We start from the raw sequence: 14,992 nt of genomic DNA, 5'->3' as shown, positions 1-14,992 counted from the left end.
GCTGTCAGATTCATGCAAGGTTTAGTATAAAAATAAAAGAACAACATCGATTGACATTTTAAATGCAACTACACAACAATATAAATGTATATTTCAAATATGTAATAAATATGGAAGAGTCAATAAATATTGTTGAGGACAAAGTCATGCTTGATAAGATCAGTTATTAATTAATAGTACTAAATATATTTTTAAGTTTAATACAATATATTCATATTCAAAGCAAATACTTATTTTTTTATAGAATATTAGTTTATTAATTATTTTATTTGTAAAACTTTGACCAACTTGGTACAATAATTACCAGTAAAAAAATCATTATTATATATACAAGGAAAACGAATAAAATCGTGTCCTTCGTCAAAAAATAAAAATACTATAAACTCTGTGATTATTATTTATCATTTCAATACAAGCTTTGAAAATCAATATAATGTTTTTATCATCGCGCCTAAGAAAGTCGATTGATTGCTGCGCGTCTCTGTACAACGCGTGACGACTACAGTGCGTTCATGGCGTACTCACACTTTACATTTAAATATTTATTATTATTTATTGACTCTGATATCACAACATCGACATCCACATATAAATATACGTACAACGTCTACAGCACACCACGCACATTTAAAACGGTAGGACGGGTGTTTTTTTGACAGGATCATAACACAGACAATCGTGCACGTTCGTCGACTAGTGATGGGTTGTGGTTTTTAGATGCTTACCGTCCGAGTTTTTCTTACAGAGGGCGGTCTCCGCCACGGAGTCCTCGCTATGGCTGGCGTTGAGCGCGCGCGGCGCACCTCCGGCCGCTGCGTGCATAAACGCGCGCGCGTGCCAAGCAAGCCGACAAGCCAACGCCCAAGATCATCATCAAGTTCAAAACAATAAACGAAATTCTAGTAAAAGCCAGTGGGAGTAGTATTTGAGATTTGATTCGGGTGGGGCGGGGCGGGGGCGTGGAGACGCGAAGTTTGAGAAACTAAGTTTGACTATATATACTTTTGTGAATGCCAAAAATTAAAAATAATATTAGCAAGTATTTGAACGCATGGGCCTAGTCACCGTCAATGTTGAGTTGTATTAAAATTAATGAATTATATAATGAAATAAATAATATTTTTTTATTTAGCAGTATTTACAATTTCTTAACTTTCCTAAGATAACAAATTCACGATCTATCTGGACTATAAGTAAATAAATGATTAAAAATGAAGCTGTAAGACCTACATGTATTACGTTTTTATTTAAATTTTCTAATATACTGTTTAGTCTTGCAGGAAAATAATAATTCGCATTATGCTAATTTGCCACAAAATAGTACTTTCAGTACATCGATATAAATATTATTCTGGAGATGAAATTAAAACATATTGATTATAATGTTTAAATAACAAACAGCATAAAAGATCGCATTCCACAGGACAAAAGGTACAATTATTGCTCACCTTTATAAGTGTGTATTCGTAAAAATATAAAAATTCAACCGAAAAAATAAATTAAATATAAATATTTTGATAGACTTGCAACTAATAATGTTAATACTGTTGCTCACAAAACAGCCAAGAAATAACAGTTATTTATATATATGCAAATATCAGATTTATTGAATAAAAATACCACTACATAAAATCATTTGGGCAGTTAGTGCGTGAAAAATATCGCCTCCCAGTTCAATAAGTGCGCATTCCTTAGCAAAGTTGATTGCAGAAACGCCAACAAGAGAATTGTAAAAAAAACATATTTAATAATAAAACTCAATAGTATTCTGGTTATTAAAATAAAAATTCTTTACAAAAAATTAGTACTAAGCTTGTTTTGACTAGTACTGTAAATAAAAAATATATCATAAGTGTGCATCCCTTAGCAAATTCAAATGCAAAAACCGTATTAGTTGAAATTTTGAAAAAAAAAACCTCCAACTAATACTGTTAAATATAAAACATATATGACCTTAGGTGTTTTTTATGTAATAAGTAACTTATTATGTAACATAAATAGTAACAAATTCAACTTTCAAAGGGAAAAACCACTCGGCTTAACAAATACACATTTTTTAGCAAATTTCATTGCAAAAACGCCTATAAAAAACTGTATCAGTTAAAATAGATTTTGAAAGAAAATCATCTGTAATTATTATAATTATTTGCATACAAACATCTAAGAATAGAAATTTGTTTGATCAGATTGTAACTAAAAAATACCGACCGGCTTAACAAGTGCGTATTCCTCAGCAAATTTCAATTCAAAACGCTAATAAATGAACTGTATTAGAAGAAAAGTTTTTTGAAATACAATCAACTGTAGCTAAAACTATTAATATAAGGCATAAATGACATTGCAGCCAAAAAGATAATGATTATTTTTAAAGTGCCGTCACTTTTTTTGTGTAAAAGGTAATTTACTGTGTAGTATAAATAGTTACAAAGTAAGCTCACGAGAGGATGGAATACGCAGTTAAGGTTTTCTATCTGCCTTTTATAAGATTTAAGTGTAGAAATAGTTGGGTTATTGAAAATATATTATTTGCTACCAAGCGATATTCACAGAAATTTCTTCACAAACAAAGCCACTTCCTAAACCATTTATAGCATTTAATTTATACGTTCCATCGAATTTTTGGTAGATTTACCAAGTGCGCAATTTTTTTTTTCGAAAAATATTTACAAAAAAAACATTGAAATATATAAATTTCTCACAAAAGTTGCTACATAAAATCATTTTGACTAGGCTACAATATAATAATGTATTGCATAAGATTGTATGTTACAAGTTCTACACGGCTGAACAAGTGCGCATTCCTCGGCGATTTTCATTGCAAAAACGCCGTTAAATGCATTTGAAAGAAGAATACCAATAACTAATATTGTTTTAAGTGTTAAATATAGAGTATAACTCAAAAGATAACAATTTTTTCACAGTGGTGTTAGCTTTTTATATGCTAGTATTTTTTACAAAACTTGTATAAAACAATACATTTAAAAAAAATTTGAATGTAGCAATAGTTAATTCATTGGAATTAAATAATATGCCATTTAGCGACAATAGGATACATTTTTACATTGAAAATATTATTTATAATTGTATGGCATTTAATATCATACTGAAATAGTTTGACTTAAATTAGTTAACCTAATATTTATATACAAGTTTTATACAAAATTTATAAAAGACCTGATCTAAGATAATCATAAAAATCCCTAATATATTGTATATACCATAACGATATTTGCACACAAAAGGCAATAAATAAAATTTTGTCGCATTAAATGAAACAGTGAGTAAAAAATATTACTCTGCGTAACAAGTGCGCATTCCTCAGTAAATTAAATTGCAAGAAGGTCGATAAAGCAACCATATACATTTTAAAACTACCACCTGATAATAATATTGTAAATGCATTTATTAAGATTTAACTAAATAAAGTCAACACAACAAATTTCGTCAGTATCAAAGCCGACATAGAAAATTTGCTGAGCCGGTAGTAAAATAAAAAAATACCACTCGACTTGACATATTTATCGGTGAATTTAATTTTAGAATAGAAATTATGCTTCTTACTTTAATGATGTTAGAAACAAAAGCTCATACTTCAACCCAGAGATGACAATCTAATTTGAGAATCAAGCAATGACCATAGATTGCCATTTTGTGTAATGTCATGTAAATTATAAGATATATTAGTAATATGCGATTTTTGTCCTTTATAATACATTAGAAAATATTTTTTATTAAAAATGGTAATACATGTAGTTTTTGTAGAAGTAATGGAACAACTGTAAAAATAATACGTTGCTCTAAAAATTTTGTATATCTAATAACTTATTTAGTTATGAGTTATCGAACAATTATGGTTGCAATTATGACTAACTTATTTTATGTACACTAAGAAAAATAATATTCATTTTATTATTTTGGCACTCACTATAAACATATTTTTAATATAAAACAATTTTCGGTCTAAAATATATTTAAAATGTATGATGCTAAAAAATATTAATATGAAAACTTTCTCGACCTTCACATCTCCAACCCAAACGAGCATATAAATGGCGTCGACGCCATCTTACATTGTCTTTCTCTAAGAAAAATAGTTAAAACGACAGGATAGATACGAGAAACAGAGGAAATAATCATGTTAACGATAGTCTTATAATAAATGTTGTCATTCCTTAACGATTTGCGTGATAGTCCCAAAGCGTTCTCAAAGCGCAAAAATGTAGAACTACAAAACTTTACACGAAAAACCGCGAATGTGACTTGGTCCTTTTAATTATGATTTTTTTATTGCGCATGCGCATTTCACCGAAGTTACTCAGTCGTGCAACGACTCAATTATGAATCGGAAAAATAAAACGCGCACGTAAAATCAACAAGTGCGAGCCGCTCGTATCGTAAATCGATCGCCCGTTAAATCGGGCGCCCCTCGGCATAAAACAAGCGTAATGGGACGCATCTCAATTGGCAAATTAGCGGCCGGGGGACGCACTCAATTCCAACCCTTGCCACTTTTCGCCCTGGGCGACGTTTTAAAACCGGCGCTTTAACGATTGAATGTACTACACCGCCGTTAACTTAATGGGCTATTAAGCTGGTGCGGAAATTGCGCACGTATGCCGCTTTTCGACACCACTGCCGCACAGCATATATGTATGTACATAATACGAGTATGATAGGTGTACGAATAAATTTTAATATTTTTTTAAATTTCATACCGGATTTTCACAATCTTACAAAAAATATTCGATATCAAGATTGAGAAGCTTTATAAAGTAATAGTATAACTGTGGTTCATTATTTAAATCATGATCTATTATTAATAAATCTGTTCATTTTTAACCTAAGCTATTAATGCGGATGGTTCCATGTTATATTTAAAGAAGAAAATTATGTGTTTTTTCTCTTCCTATATGGAATCCATTAAATGATTTGCCAATGAAAAAAAACTACTACAAAAAGAACAGATATTCAAGAGAAGATTTTTGAACTAAAGAATTAATGTGAAAATTGAATGATGGTTCATTAGCTATTTTAGGTTCAAAGCCATGATTTTTTAACTTATCTACAAAAGCTATTCGATTCACTGATAAAATGTGTAAATTGCATAAAATCTGGAGCTTTTTTAACTTATATTTAGGGAACTGCTGTATGCTGGTTATCTAAAGGAAATATTATGAATCATATATTTGAGTTTAAATTAAAGAGGCATGGTTATTAAAAACTCACCCACGAATTTTTAAGCTATTTACTAACATACAATTTTAAGCATCGCATTAAATTATTTAATAAATAGTCTAAAGTTAAAATTACAGCAAACTAAAAAAAATATTTTTGCAATGTTTTTTTTACCTTATTAAAAATGTATTTCTGAAATATACCGAAGATGCGGTTCATTTGGCTTTTATAAAAGGGGTCGCCACTCGAAAAAGGTTGAAAATCTGTGCACTAGAAGAAGCTCTTGCCCTTATTATTGATGCAAAGCTCACAATACATTATTATATAGTATATTATTTAAATCTCTCGATAAAGCTTTAGCTCAGTGGTTCCGTCGAGTTGTCATTGATTTTTTGAACTAGAACCTGATTTAAGAGGCACTCGCTGCTTTGGGATAATTGCTTAGCTATCTAAGGTTTTGTAAATATATAATCCAATGGTTCAAATATTTTTTAAGAGTCAAAGGATAATTTTTTAAATCATAATCAAGATGACGTGTGATTGGTTATTCGCCGTGAGGTATGAACAGAAACGTATCAGTACACAGGACAATTTTTGAAAATACTATATTATTGACCCTTATACTGTAATTTAACATTATGCCTAAGATTCACTTTGGAATCCAAAAATTCTGGCGATTATCACAAAGAAATAGTCAGGAAATCATATAAAAACTGTTCCTTTCATAATTTTATATGTTTTGATTTGACAATTTTATTAGCGATCATATGAATTGTATTTATATGTTTTTTCCACTGCCTCATAAAGACTAACAGGATAGTTTTTTTCATTTAGAAAATAAGGTGTGGGAGTAGATTTATTTTGCTCACCAAACTAGGTGGCACTAAGCAAACAAATATTTTTTTGGCGGACCTCGGTGGGAAAACGTCGACCAGTGTTGCCTCATCCGCCGATATCTTTTATCATTATTTGAAATATTGGTATCAGAGTAGTACTAAATATATTAAAAAATTAGTGACGTTGAAAACAAAACTATTACGTTATTCCGTTCTATAAGATTTTGTGAAACACAGATTCTTCGAAGCATTTACAAACACAAAAAATATTGTAACACATTGATAAAGCAGCAAATATTAAGACAAACGGATTGCGAAATGACAAGTGAGAGGTAGTCAAATCTTCAAATAGGGTACGAAAAACTATAGTATATTTTATTAAATCTTCCGTTGTAACCTGACAGGCGTAAGTCCAATGCGTTACAATAGGTAAATCTATACCAACTGAGTAAGTACATATATATATACAGTATTAAACCACCAGACTGAAAGTCTGGGAATCGGTGACATCTATATTATTAATTATAAATTATTATGTGCTATACAATTTATAATCAATATATGTTATTGCAGCTGGGCCGGTTTTTTTAACAGCGCATTTTTGTATAAATAAAAATTCGAGTACCGCTGCTGGGACTCGAACCCGCAACGTCAGAGACGTTACGAACTACGCTATTCCATCCTTAAAAGTATGAAGAAAAGGAATCATTTAACGAAAGCCTACGTTCATAAAAATTGAGATCTTCTTGTAGGCCGAGAGAATTTGAAATATACTGCATTCTCCTAAAAAATTAATAAGTCGTCCGCATATAATAAAAAATTGAACAATTCATTGCTGTTTATATGTAATTAATAAGCAATAGAAACACTAATCGACCCAAGTTGGATTTAGTAAAGTTCTTATAATATGATTTTTCATACTTGACGAACTAGTATCTATCTATCAAGTAGCTTCATGAGACATTAAAAAAACACGAAACTAGATTATTGTTTTATAATTAAATCGTGCTCGATTTTATCGAACGCCTTTTCAAAACCTGTGTATCGTTAAACCAGAGTTTAATGATTTCGAAACATAGTTTATATATATTTGAAATGCATTTTTGTATAAGTATAAAATGCAATTTACTTTATAGTTTTTTAAACATATATTTAAAAACTATACAGAAGAGGATTTAATTAAAAAATAAAGCACAGTGAAAATGCGCAATGTCAAGTGATTAAATATAAAAAATATAAAATATTTTTTATTGTAATTTTATTAATATTATTAATAATTATTGTAATACTGATGAATATTTTTATTTATTAAAACTTAAAATCTTCATAAACATCAGTAATGTTTCACTAGAATTGCAATTTGAACCACAGTGCATCGTCTCTTTAATAATTTATGTTAATGACTCTATGACATGTCATATTACGTTTCGAATATTGAATGTCAACAATTCTATATTCCCAGATCGATGAAAAAATATATAAAAAATTATTTGTACACATATTAATATTTATTGAAAAAAAACCAAAGCCACATTTGCGCGAGTGCAAAATATATTATAAAAGAAAACAGTTCTGCATTTTTCAAAGCCAAAGTTTCAATCATGTCAAATTGGTTTCAGGTGCATGAAAAACTCTAACTACCATTTTATAATAATCATTATGTTCCCAAATACCAGGGCCGGAGTTTGCATATTTAATCTCCGGTTCTTGTTTTTCATTACTTATAGTATAATTATGATTAATCAACAAGCTGGTGATGTGATAAAAAAAAAACGAAAAATATTTAATAATAATAAAAATTAATAAAAATGAAATAATAAAACAGTAGAAAATGTCTCGTAATTTATATATTCTAACTGTATTATATTAATTAATAATATATAATAAACTAATGCTGTTAGTAATATTATGGAAATATATATACACAGTATTAATTTGCATGTATTTGAGCTTTCATGCTGGTGTGCTCTGTTTCGATGTAGAAACTATCAAAAGTTTGAACTAATTAAAGAATTGACTATTTCAAAATTACTATGTATTATGACAATAATATAGATGTGTTTATCTGTATGTAGAAAAGCATTTAAAATATTATTTTGTACATACGGGTGAGTCAGAAGATACTTTGCTAATAATAGAAATAAAATTGACTAGTAATCCAAATCATAAAGTAGCAATTGACCCACTCATACACCTCATAAAATGTTGATTTAACGTATTATATAAAAATCATATAAAATTCTATCATGAAATTCGATCGACGGTAAACAAAGACATTGCCTGTCGCCACCGAATAGAAAAACATAATATAAAATACGACCGGTGAGTAATACAGTTTCCTGCTTTTTCGCAGCAGACAAACACAAAAAACTCGGTCGAATCATCTGGTCCGGCGATATAAAAAATAAAATAATACGATAACCTAAGAACAGAACACAAAAAAAAGAAAAAAAAATATAAAGAAAGAAGGAAAAACGAGCCGAATCGACGGGTGGGTCTGATGATGGAATTATGCAGGGTCCGTCGGATTCGAATCTAGACGGAAAATACGGCCCTGTCGCGTGACGTAATCTGCGATGATAACGAAATAACATGTTTTGAATGTGGATGTTTGTCGGGGCGTAATGAAGTTTATATACTATATAAACAATATAACATAACGTATACAGTAAAACATAAGAATGATGATAAAATACATATTGAATTAATGAATGAGAGAGGGAAAAACGTTCATTTTTTATACTCAATTTGTTCATGTTACCGATAGAAAAATGTCATTGTGATATTTTGATAATATACTAATAATATAGAAATAATGTTATTTGTATTACACTGAAAAAAATAATATGTCATTAGTGTCAAATGTTACATATATAAAAGTAAAACATATTTACCGTTAAACGACGGATCGTATACTTTTCTTTAGATACGTTCAACTGGATCATATTCGTGCGTATAAAATGTCGGATTTTGATTTAAATTATAGTATATATTTCATGTTTATTTGTCGTTTAATATATAGAATTTTTAGAATAATCCAAAGATTCGAATCATAAACATTGAGATGTGTCACAGATGCCCTATGTTAAATGACATATTTTATGATTTAAAAATAAACATAGTAAGATAGATACGTTACATCCTGATTTTTTTAGTTTATTTAATAAAGCACAAAAAAATAATTTATAAATGGACAATATAAATGTAGCAATTTAATATTTTAGTAATAAAAAAAATACGTCAAAAATTCGAATATGCAAAGGGTGCACAATTATTATTTCGAGAATATTTAATAAAATGACAATGAGTGTTAATGAACTTAGCTTCTTTCTTCATGACAGACTTAATAATTGTAAACTAAATGAAAAAATATTTTAACGAATTTTTTTTTAATAGATTAAAATCCATATTTAACGGAGAACTCGTTTTTATTAATCCTTACATTACAAAATCAAGAAGGATTGTCATTAACATTAACAAGATATAATCAATTTTTAAATATATAATATATATATATGTATATGATTTAGGGTTTCTTAAGGGACTGCTCTTACGTTATCTAAAATCCGACATTTCATGTGCACCGACTGCTTCTTGGAATTTACAAATATATCCAAAATGCAATCTTATAATTGTTTTGTACGTATACACCTGCCTGGCCGCGAAATCGAATCGTGGCCAGGATAGAGCACCGTTTGGGACGCGTCCCTCGGGATATTTGTATTAATGTTGCCAGAACGAAGTGGGCAAACGTACTGCGCGCTCTACTGAAATCGCAATATTTACTACCATAAATAATAATAAGATCCGTCGTTTAATTCCAGAGCCGGACGTACGACCGTATGCGTGGGGCAAAGTCGGGAAAGAATCGAATAGTAATAGCAGATACAATCGGCAAAATTTCTCGTAAATTTGGTTAATCGCGTTTTAGCGATTTCCAGGAACACTGCGATGACGTGAAAAAAAAACAACAATATACATACACATAGTACGGGAAGGGACGAGGATTTGGGATCGTTGTCAGCCGGAAAACGTATTGGATGAAAGCTCGCGTGGACTTTTCCAGATTTATGTCCCGACAATTCGTCAGATTTGAATATAGCCTGGAAGCGTGGCATCAAAAGCGTCTTTCAAAAAATTATAATTTATATGATTTAAATTTAAAATAACATAGATAAGGGCTACTTTTACATGCGCAAAAAATATTGATCTGAAATGGTTATTTATTTACAACGAAAAAAATTTTAGTTTGAAATAATTATTTCAAATTAAAATTTGTGATTTTTAATCAAATTTTAATCGACCCTCAAGTGCAAATCGACCCATAAAAATCTCATATCGACCACCTTGGGAACTCCTGATTAAAACTAATATTAAAAAAACTTTTTAGCTTTTTTATTCGATTAAATAGGTAAAAATCGCTAATTAGCTTTACTACTAACATATATTTTTTATCTTCCGTAGTACCTGACAGCCGTAAACCCAATGCGTTTCAACGGGTTAAATCTACAGCAACTGACTCATAATAAATATCTACGAGCAAGTATTAATCAGCAAATAGTCTGAAATTCAGTATATAATTAATTATAATTTACTATGTGTTTTATATTAAATAATTCCGAAATAGTCGTTTTATTTTATTACTTCACATTCTAATATTAAAAATTAAATTCGGCCCTAAAATTTACGATGGCAGATTTTGTTACATTGTAAACAATTTATGCAAAATTGCATGTTATATGAATTTATTTAAAGACAATTTGTTAATTATGGTCACTAAAAATATTTGTGATTAGATTAGCGACGATGTCCTAGCTGTAGAAATGAATGCAAATCCTACTGAAACTATCAGTTTGCTAAGAAACTAAACAAGTGTAATTCAATAGTGCATAAACAAATTCAAAAGATTGGGAAGCTTTGGAAACAATGTTTACACACGAATTGAATAAATATAACAAGTTTGTGCGTTTTTGAAGTTTAGTCTCTTTTATTGACCATTTGATAACCGGAGATAAAATGGGTATTCTACGACAATTTGTAAAACACAGTTATTATCCAAAGGGCAAGTAGCAAAACCTACCTCGAAGACCAGATTAACTATAAAAAAAGTTATTTGATGTATACGGTGCGATTGTAAAGGAACTGTACATTACGAAACTCTTAAGCCTGGCCATACAATAACAGCAAACTAATATTGTGATCAGTTAGATCGTTTGCACGAAGAAGTAAAAAATGGCCTGCACTAGTCAACAAATTTTGCAACTCAACAGATTTTTTTTATCTCATCCACCTTATTATCTAGACCTTGCTCATTCAAACTATCATTGATTTTTATCGATACAACGCTTTCAAGAGGAAAAAATCTAAAATGCAGACGATGTGATAGGGTGGCTAGCAAAATATTTTGAATCAAAGCCTCCAACATTTTAAGATAATGGAATTAAGAAAAATACACACAAAGTAGAATAAGGTTACGTGCTTAAAGTAAAATAAAATTTTTAAACATTCAAGTGATTTTTCAGTTTTAATTCGAAAAACGACATTTATTTCGGGATTACTTAATATTTTGTGATTAATAGATTTTTATTTTCAGATGAAACCGATTTTTAGAATAGCGTATAAATAAAAATTTAAATCTGCTCCCATGACTAGAACCCGTAGCTTTGGGTTACCAGTCTAGACCTTACGAAATACGCTATTCCGATCTTAAAATGCATTTTTTATATTAACAATATTAATTATATCTACATTGTGTCTTCAACATTATCGGTTTTGTATCGGTTTGAATATTTATACGGTTAGTTAGATATTTAAAAAAAATATTCTATGCTTAGTTTTAGGAAAAAATAAACATTCAGTGTATGTTTAATATATTGGTATACATATACAATACTAGTATATTTTTTTGTAAAAGCCTAAAAATAAGGGTAAGTAACTTATTATCTGTGACTTGATTGCAAGCAATCAATGTTACTTTTAAAGCATAAAGTTTTCTTCAAATGCAGTGAAAGCTATTTTCATATAATACTAACTAAAATCATTGAAAAAAATAGCATAAACTGAACATATTAACGTTTTAGATTATTTTAAATTATATGCTGCTCTAAAATGTTCATGGAACATAATTCGACAGTTGCAATACGTCTAGTTTCTGTTTAAATCCAAACCTAACTTAATTGGATTTTAACAGCAAATGGACGTTTTGATACTGTCAAATTAGGTTTTAACGACAGATTAAATCAGCATAAAATTTCACTATCAGTTAAATTATATTTTCGCTAGTATAAATATATATTTACTGATGGTATTGTATTCGGATATGATTTCACTTACAACGGAAAGTGAAATTATATGTATACTAGTGAAAATATAACGTGAAAGTATACTCAAAATATATGTAGCCTGTACCTAAAATATTGTATTTATTATATTCTGATTTTTTTTAGATCTACTTAAAAATAACTCTTAGCGCGTATAAAGTAGCCCGAAAATACATATTTAAAAATATATTTTAACTTAAAAAGGTGACGTCGTTTGATCCCACGCGCCTCTGCGATTTTTACATTGCCTCTCATCCCGTTTTTTTAATATACGCTTCCTTATTAAATGCACACACATCCAGCGAACGTATTCCAGGGATTTTTAATTTAAGCCACCTAATCTCACAGGGGGCGACGGCGGTACAATGCGACGAGCCGTGTTTTACATTTATATTAGCAAAAAAGGACTATTTTTTGAGACGCAGATACCATCCTCTCGACTTTGCCACGCGTCGTATAAATTTCGGGTTAGTATTATAAAAATGTTTTTAGTCGGTACTTTACCTAGGTTCTCTGCGCTGGCGTTCATGTCGTGACAGGGCCTGGGTCCCCTCTGCGCCCCCTTGGAGTGCAGGGCCGGACTGTGGAGCGACGTGCTTTTGTGCCTCCTTATGGTGGGCAGTCGAGACACGAACGATGCATTGTGCTTGAAGCTGGAAGACAGCACCGCGCGGCTATGTAAGACCAACAACCACAACATATCAAACATCCCTCTTCAGTTGTTAGTAAGTGGAGTGCGGCGAGGTTCCCTCGACACTCCGAGAAAGTGCTAAGGGGCAAGTTGGTTAGACGATGGATCCCACGCGATTTATAATCAACCTACAAGGTTTATTTACAAAGTTCTAGGAATGTACATATTTAACAAAATTTTGTAGTAAATTATTAATATTTTTTAACTGGCTTTCCATATTCTATACATTTCTATAAATCTGTTTGGGTGCTTAGTATTTTTTTCGCCACTTCATAATCAAAGTTTATAGTATGATCACTGAGAATAATCAGAAGAGTATCTGACGCTTATTGCAACGTTTGCATTTTTATAGCTCGAGAATCGTTCTTTATCATTGATAAGTTGAAACACCTCATCTACTAATGATTTAGTCCAATGTAATGTAGCTACGAGATATTGTTCTTATTAGCCATCATTTATACAAGGTGGCGCAAAAAATATGCCTTAGTCAACATATGTTATTAATTTAATATTTAATATTTATTGAACATAACGCGAATCAAAAATATTTTTTGAATTGACACGCGCTCCGCATAACGAAGCCGAGCATCTTCGACGCTATACCTCAAACTTTAAAAATTTGCATAAAAAATCTTTATCTCTGCTCGAATGTCACGACGGTGGTATTTCTGCTTAAAACACATCCGCCTTAAATTTAAGAGAATTCCGGCGAACAAAGAAATCTGGAAAATGTGACAACGCAATACATGCTAGTCGATGGTCAATTAAGTCTCTACACAGTGACTGTCTTTTTGTAAAGAGAGTGAATCTGAATTTGTGTAATTTATAAATTGCCACATTTATGAATTCAATAAAGAAAAATAGTAGAGAATCCAGATTGGATCTCTGATTATTTCGGATAAAAAAATATTTTAAATATTATATTAAAAATATAATTAAGGTGAACATTTGGATTGTTCGCTACGGAGTTTAGTGAATAATTTAACTTAAATTAAATCAAACCGCAAAAATCTCTCCGAAAAAATTCATTAAGGCTAACATATGCGTTACTTGGTCAAAAGCCTTTTCAAAATAAATGCAAGGTTTTCGCATTTAGAGAATTTAAAATATTTTTTGATACGTAATTCATAGAAATTGCAGATCATATATTTTAGTAAAGAAATTATAAAGATTTAGATTAATTATTTACGTATTAACTATTTCATGTTGAACAATAAGCGACCGTCAATAAGTATCAATACATTCCGTAAAAACATGCTATTCATATATTTAAATATGTCATAGATCAATATTATTGCTTTTTAAAGTTAAAGTGGCTATTATTCAATTATGGGTGCTCTGCACGATTTATAGACAAACTATGTTTTGAACGCCACCATGGTAGTGTGCGTGATTTATACTTTTTCTTTTGATTAATTTTGTATTCAGATTTCATCACTCGTGATTTAATTGTTATTGTTGTTTACATACTTGTTTGTAACATAATTGTTTTCAAAAACGCTTAATGTAAACTTAATCTTGTTTCAACGGTCGCAGCATTAGAAAAGTAGAAATCGAATTTATTCATAACTGAACATGCGCAATTTCATAAACATTTCTATTAAAACCTCATTCTACCGTTTTTATATCTGCCAAATCAAAGGTAAACGGTCCTTCTCAAGCAGACTTGACTGTATATTCTATAACATAATAATAACAACTTTACATAAGTGCATCTAGTAAACGTCTGGAGCAAACTAATTGTTTGATATCTCTAATGATCAGTAAGCAAGTTAGCAAACAAGCGAACAAGCTTCCTAGAACTTTGTAACCCCTATACATACACTTTTTAAAAATTGTAGATCAATATTTAAACACTGCTTCTTTTTTAATGCATTTAAAAATTAGAAATAATTATCGCGTGAGATTCATTACACAACAGTCAACTATATGATTGATTATTAAATACAATATATTAATACTACAACATG

General features: G+C 30.1%; 1 protein-coding gene across 20 annotated transcripts in view; it reads right to left on the bottom strand.

Moving 5' to 3' along the window:
• Positions 1 to 14,992, bottom strand: part of LOC148231492 (potassium voltage-gated channel subfamily KQT member 1-like) — a 337,496-nt gene that overhangs the window by 60,472 nt on the left and 262,032 nt on the right. For 7 of the 20 annotated variants that reach the window (XR_015810812.1, XM_088193257.1, XM_088193260.1 and 4 more), the window contains 2 exons: positions 12,836 to 13,005; positions 726 to 812 (listed from right to left, as the gene is read on the bottom strand). Coding sequence is in view for 17 of the 20 variants with exons in the window: in XM_088193257.1 (XP_088049383.1) it covers positions 726 to 812; positions 12,836 to 13,005 (257 nt within the window). In the remaining 3 variants the exon portion in view is untranslated. The remainder of the gene's footprint in view (positions 1 to 725; positions 813 to 12,835; positions 13,006 to 14,992) is intronic. The other 13 variants (XR_015810813.1, XR_015810814.1, XM_088193264.1 and 10 more) reach the window with 3 other exon arrangements.

This window comes from Plectrocnemia conspersa, unplaced genomic scaffold (assembly GCF_051122295.1).
Source record: "Plectrocnemia conspersa isolate PC_06_02 unplaced genomic scaffold, ASM5112229v1 ptg000009l, whole genome shotgun sequence".
Classification (NCBI taxonomy): Eukaryota; Metazoa; Arthropoda; class Insecta; order Trichoptera; family Polycentropodidae; genus Plectrocnemia; species Plectrocnemia conspersa.
This window is presented reverse-complemented; position numbering and strand designations above follow the sequence as displayed.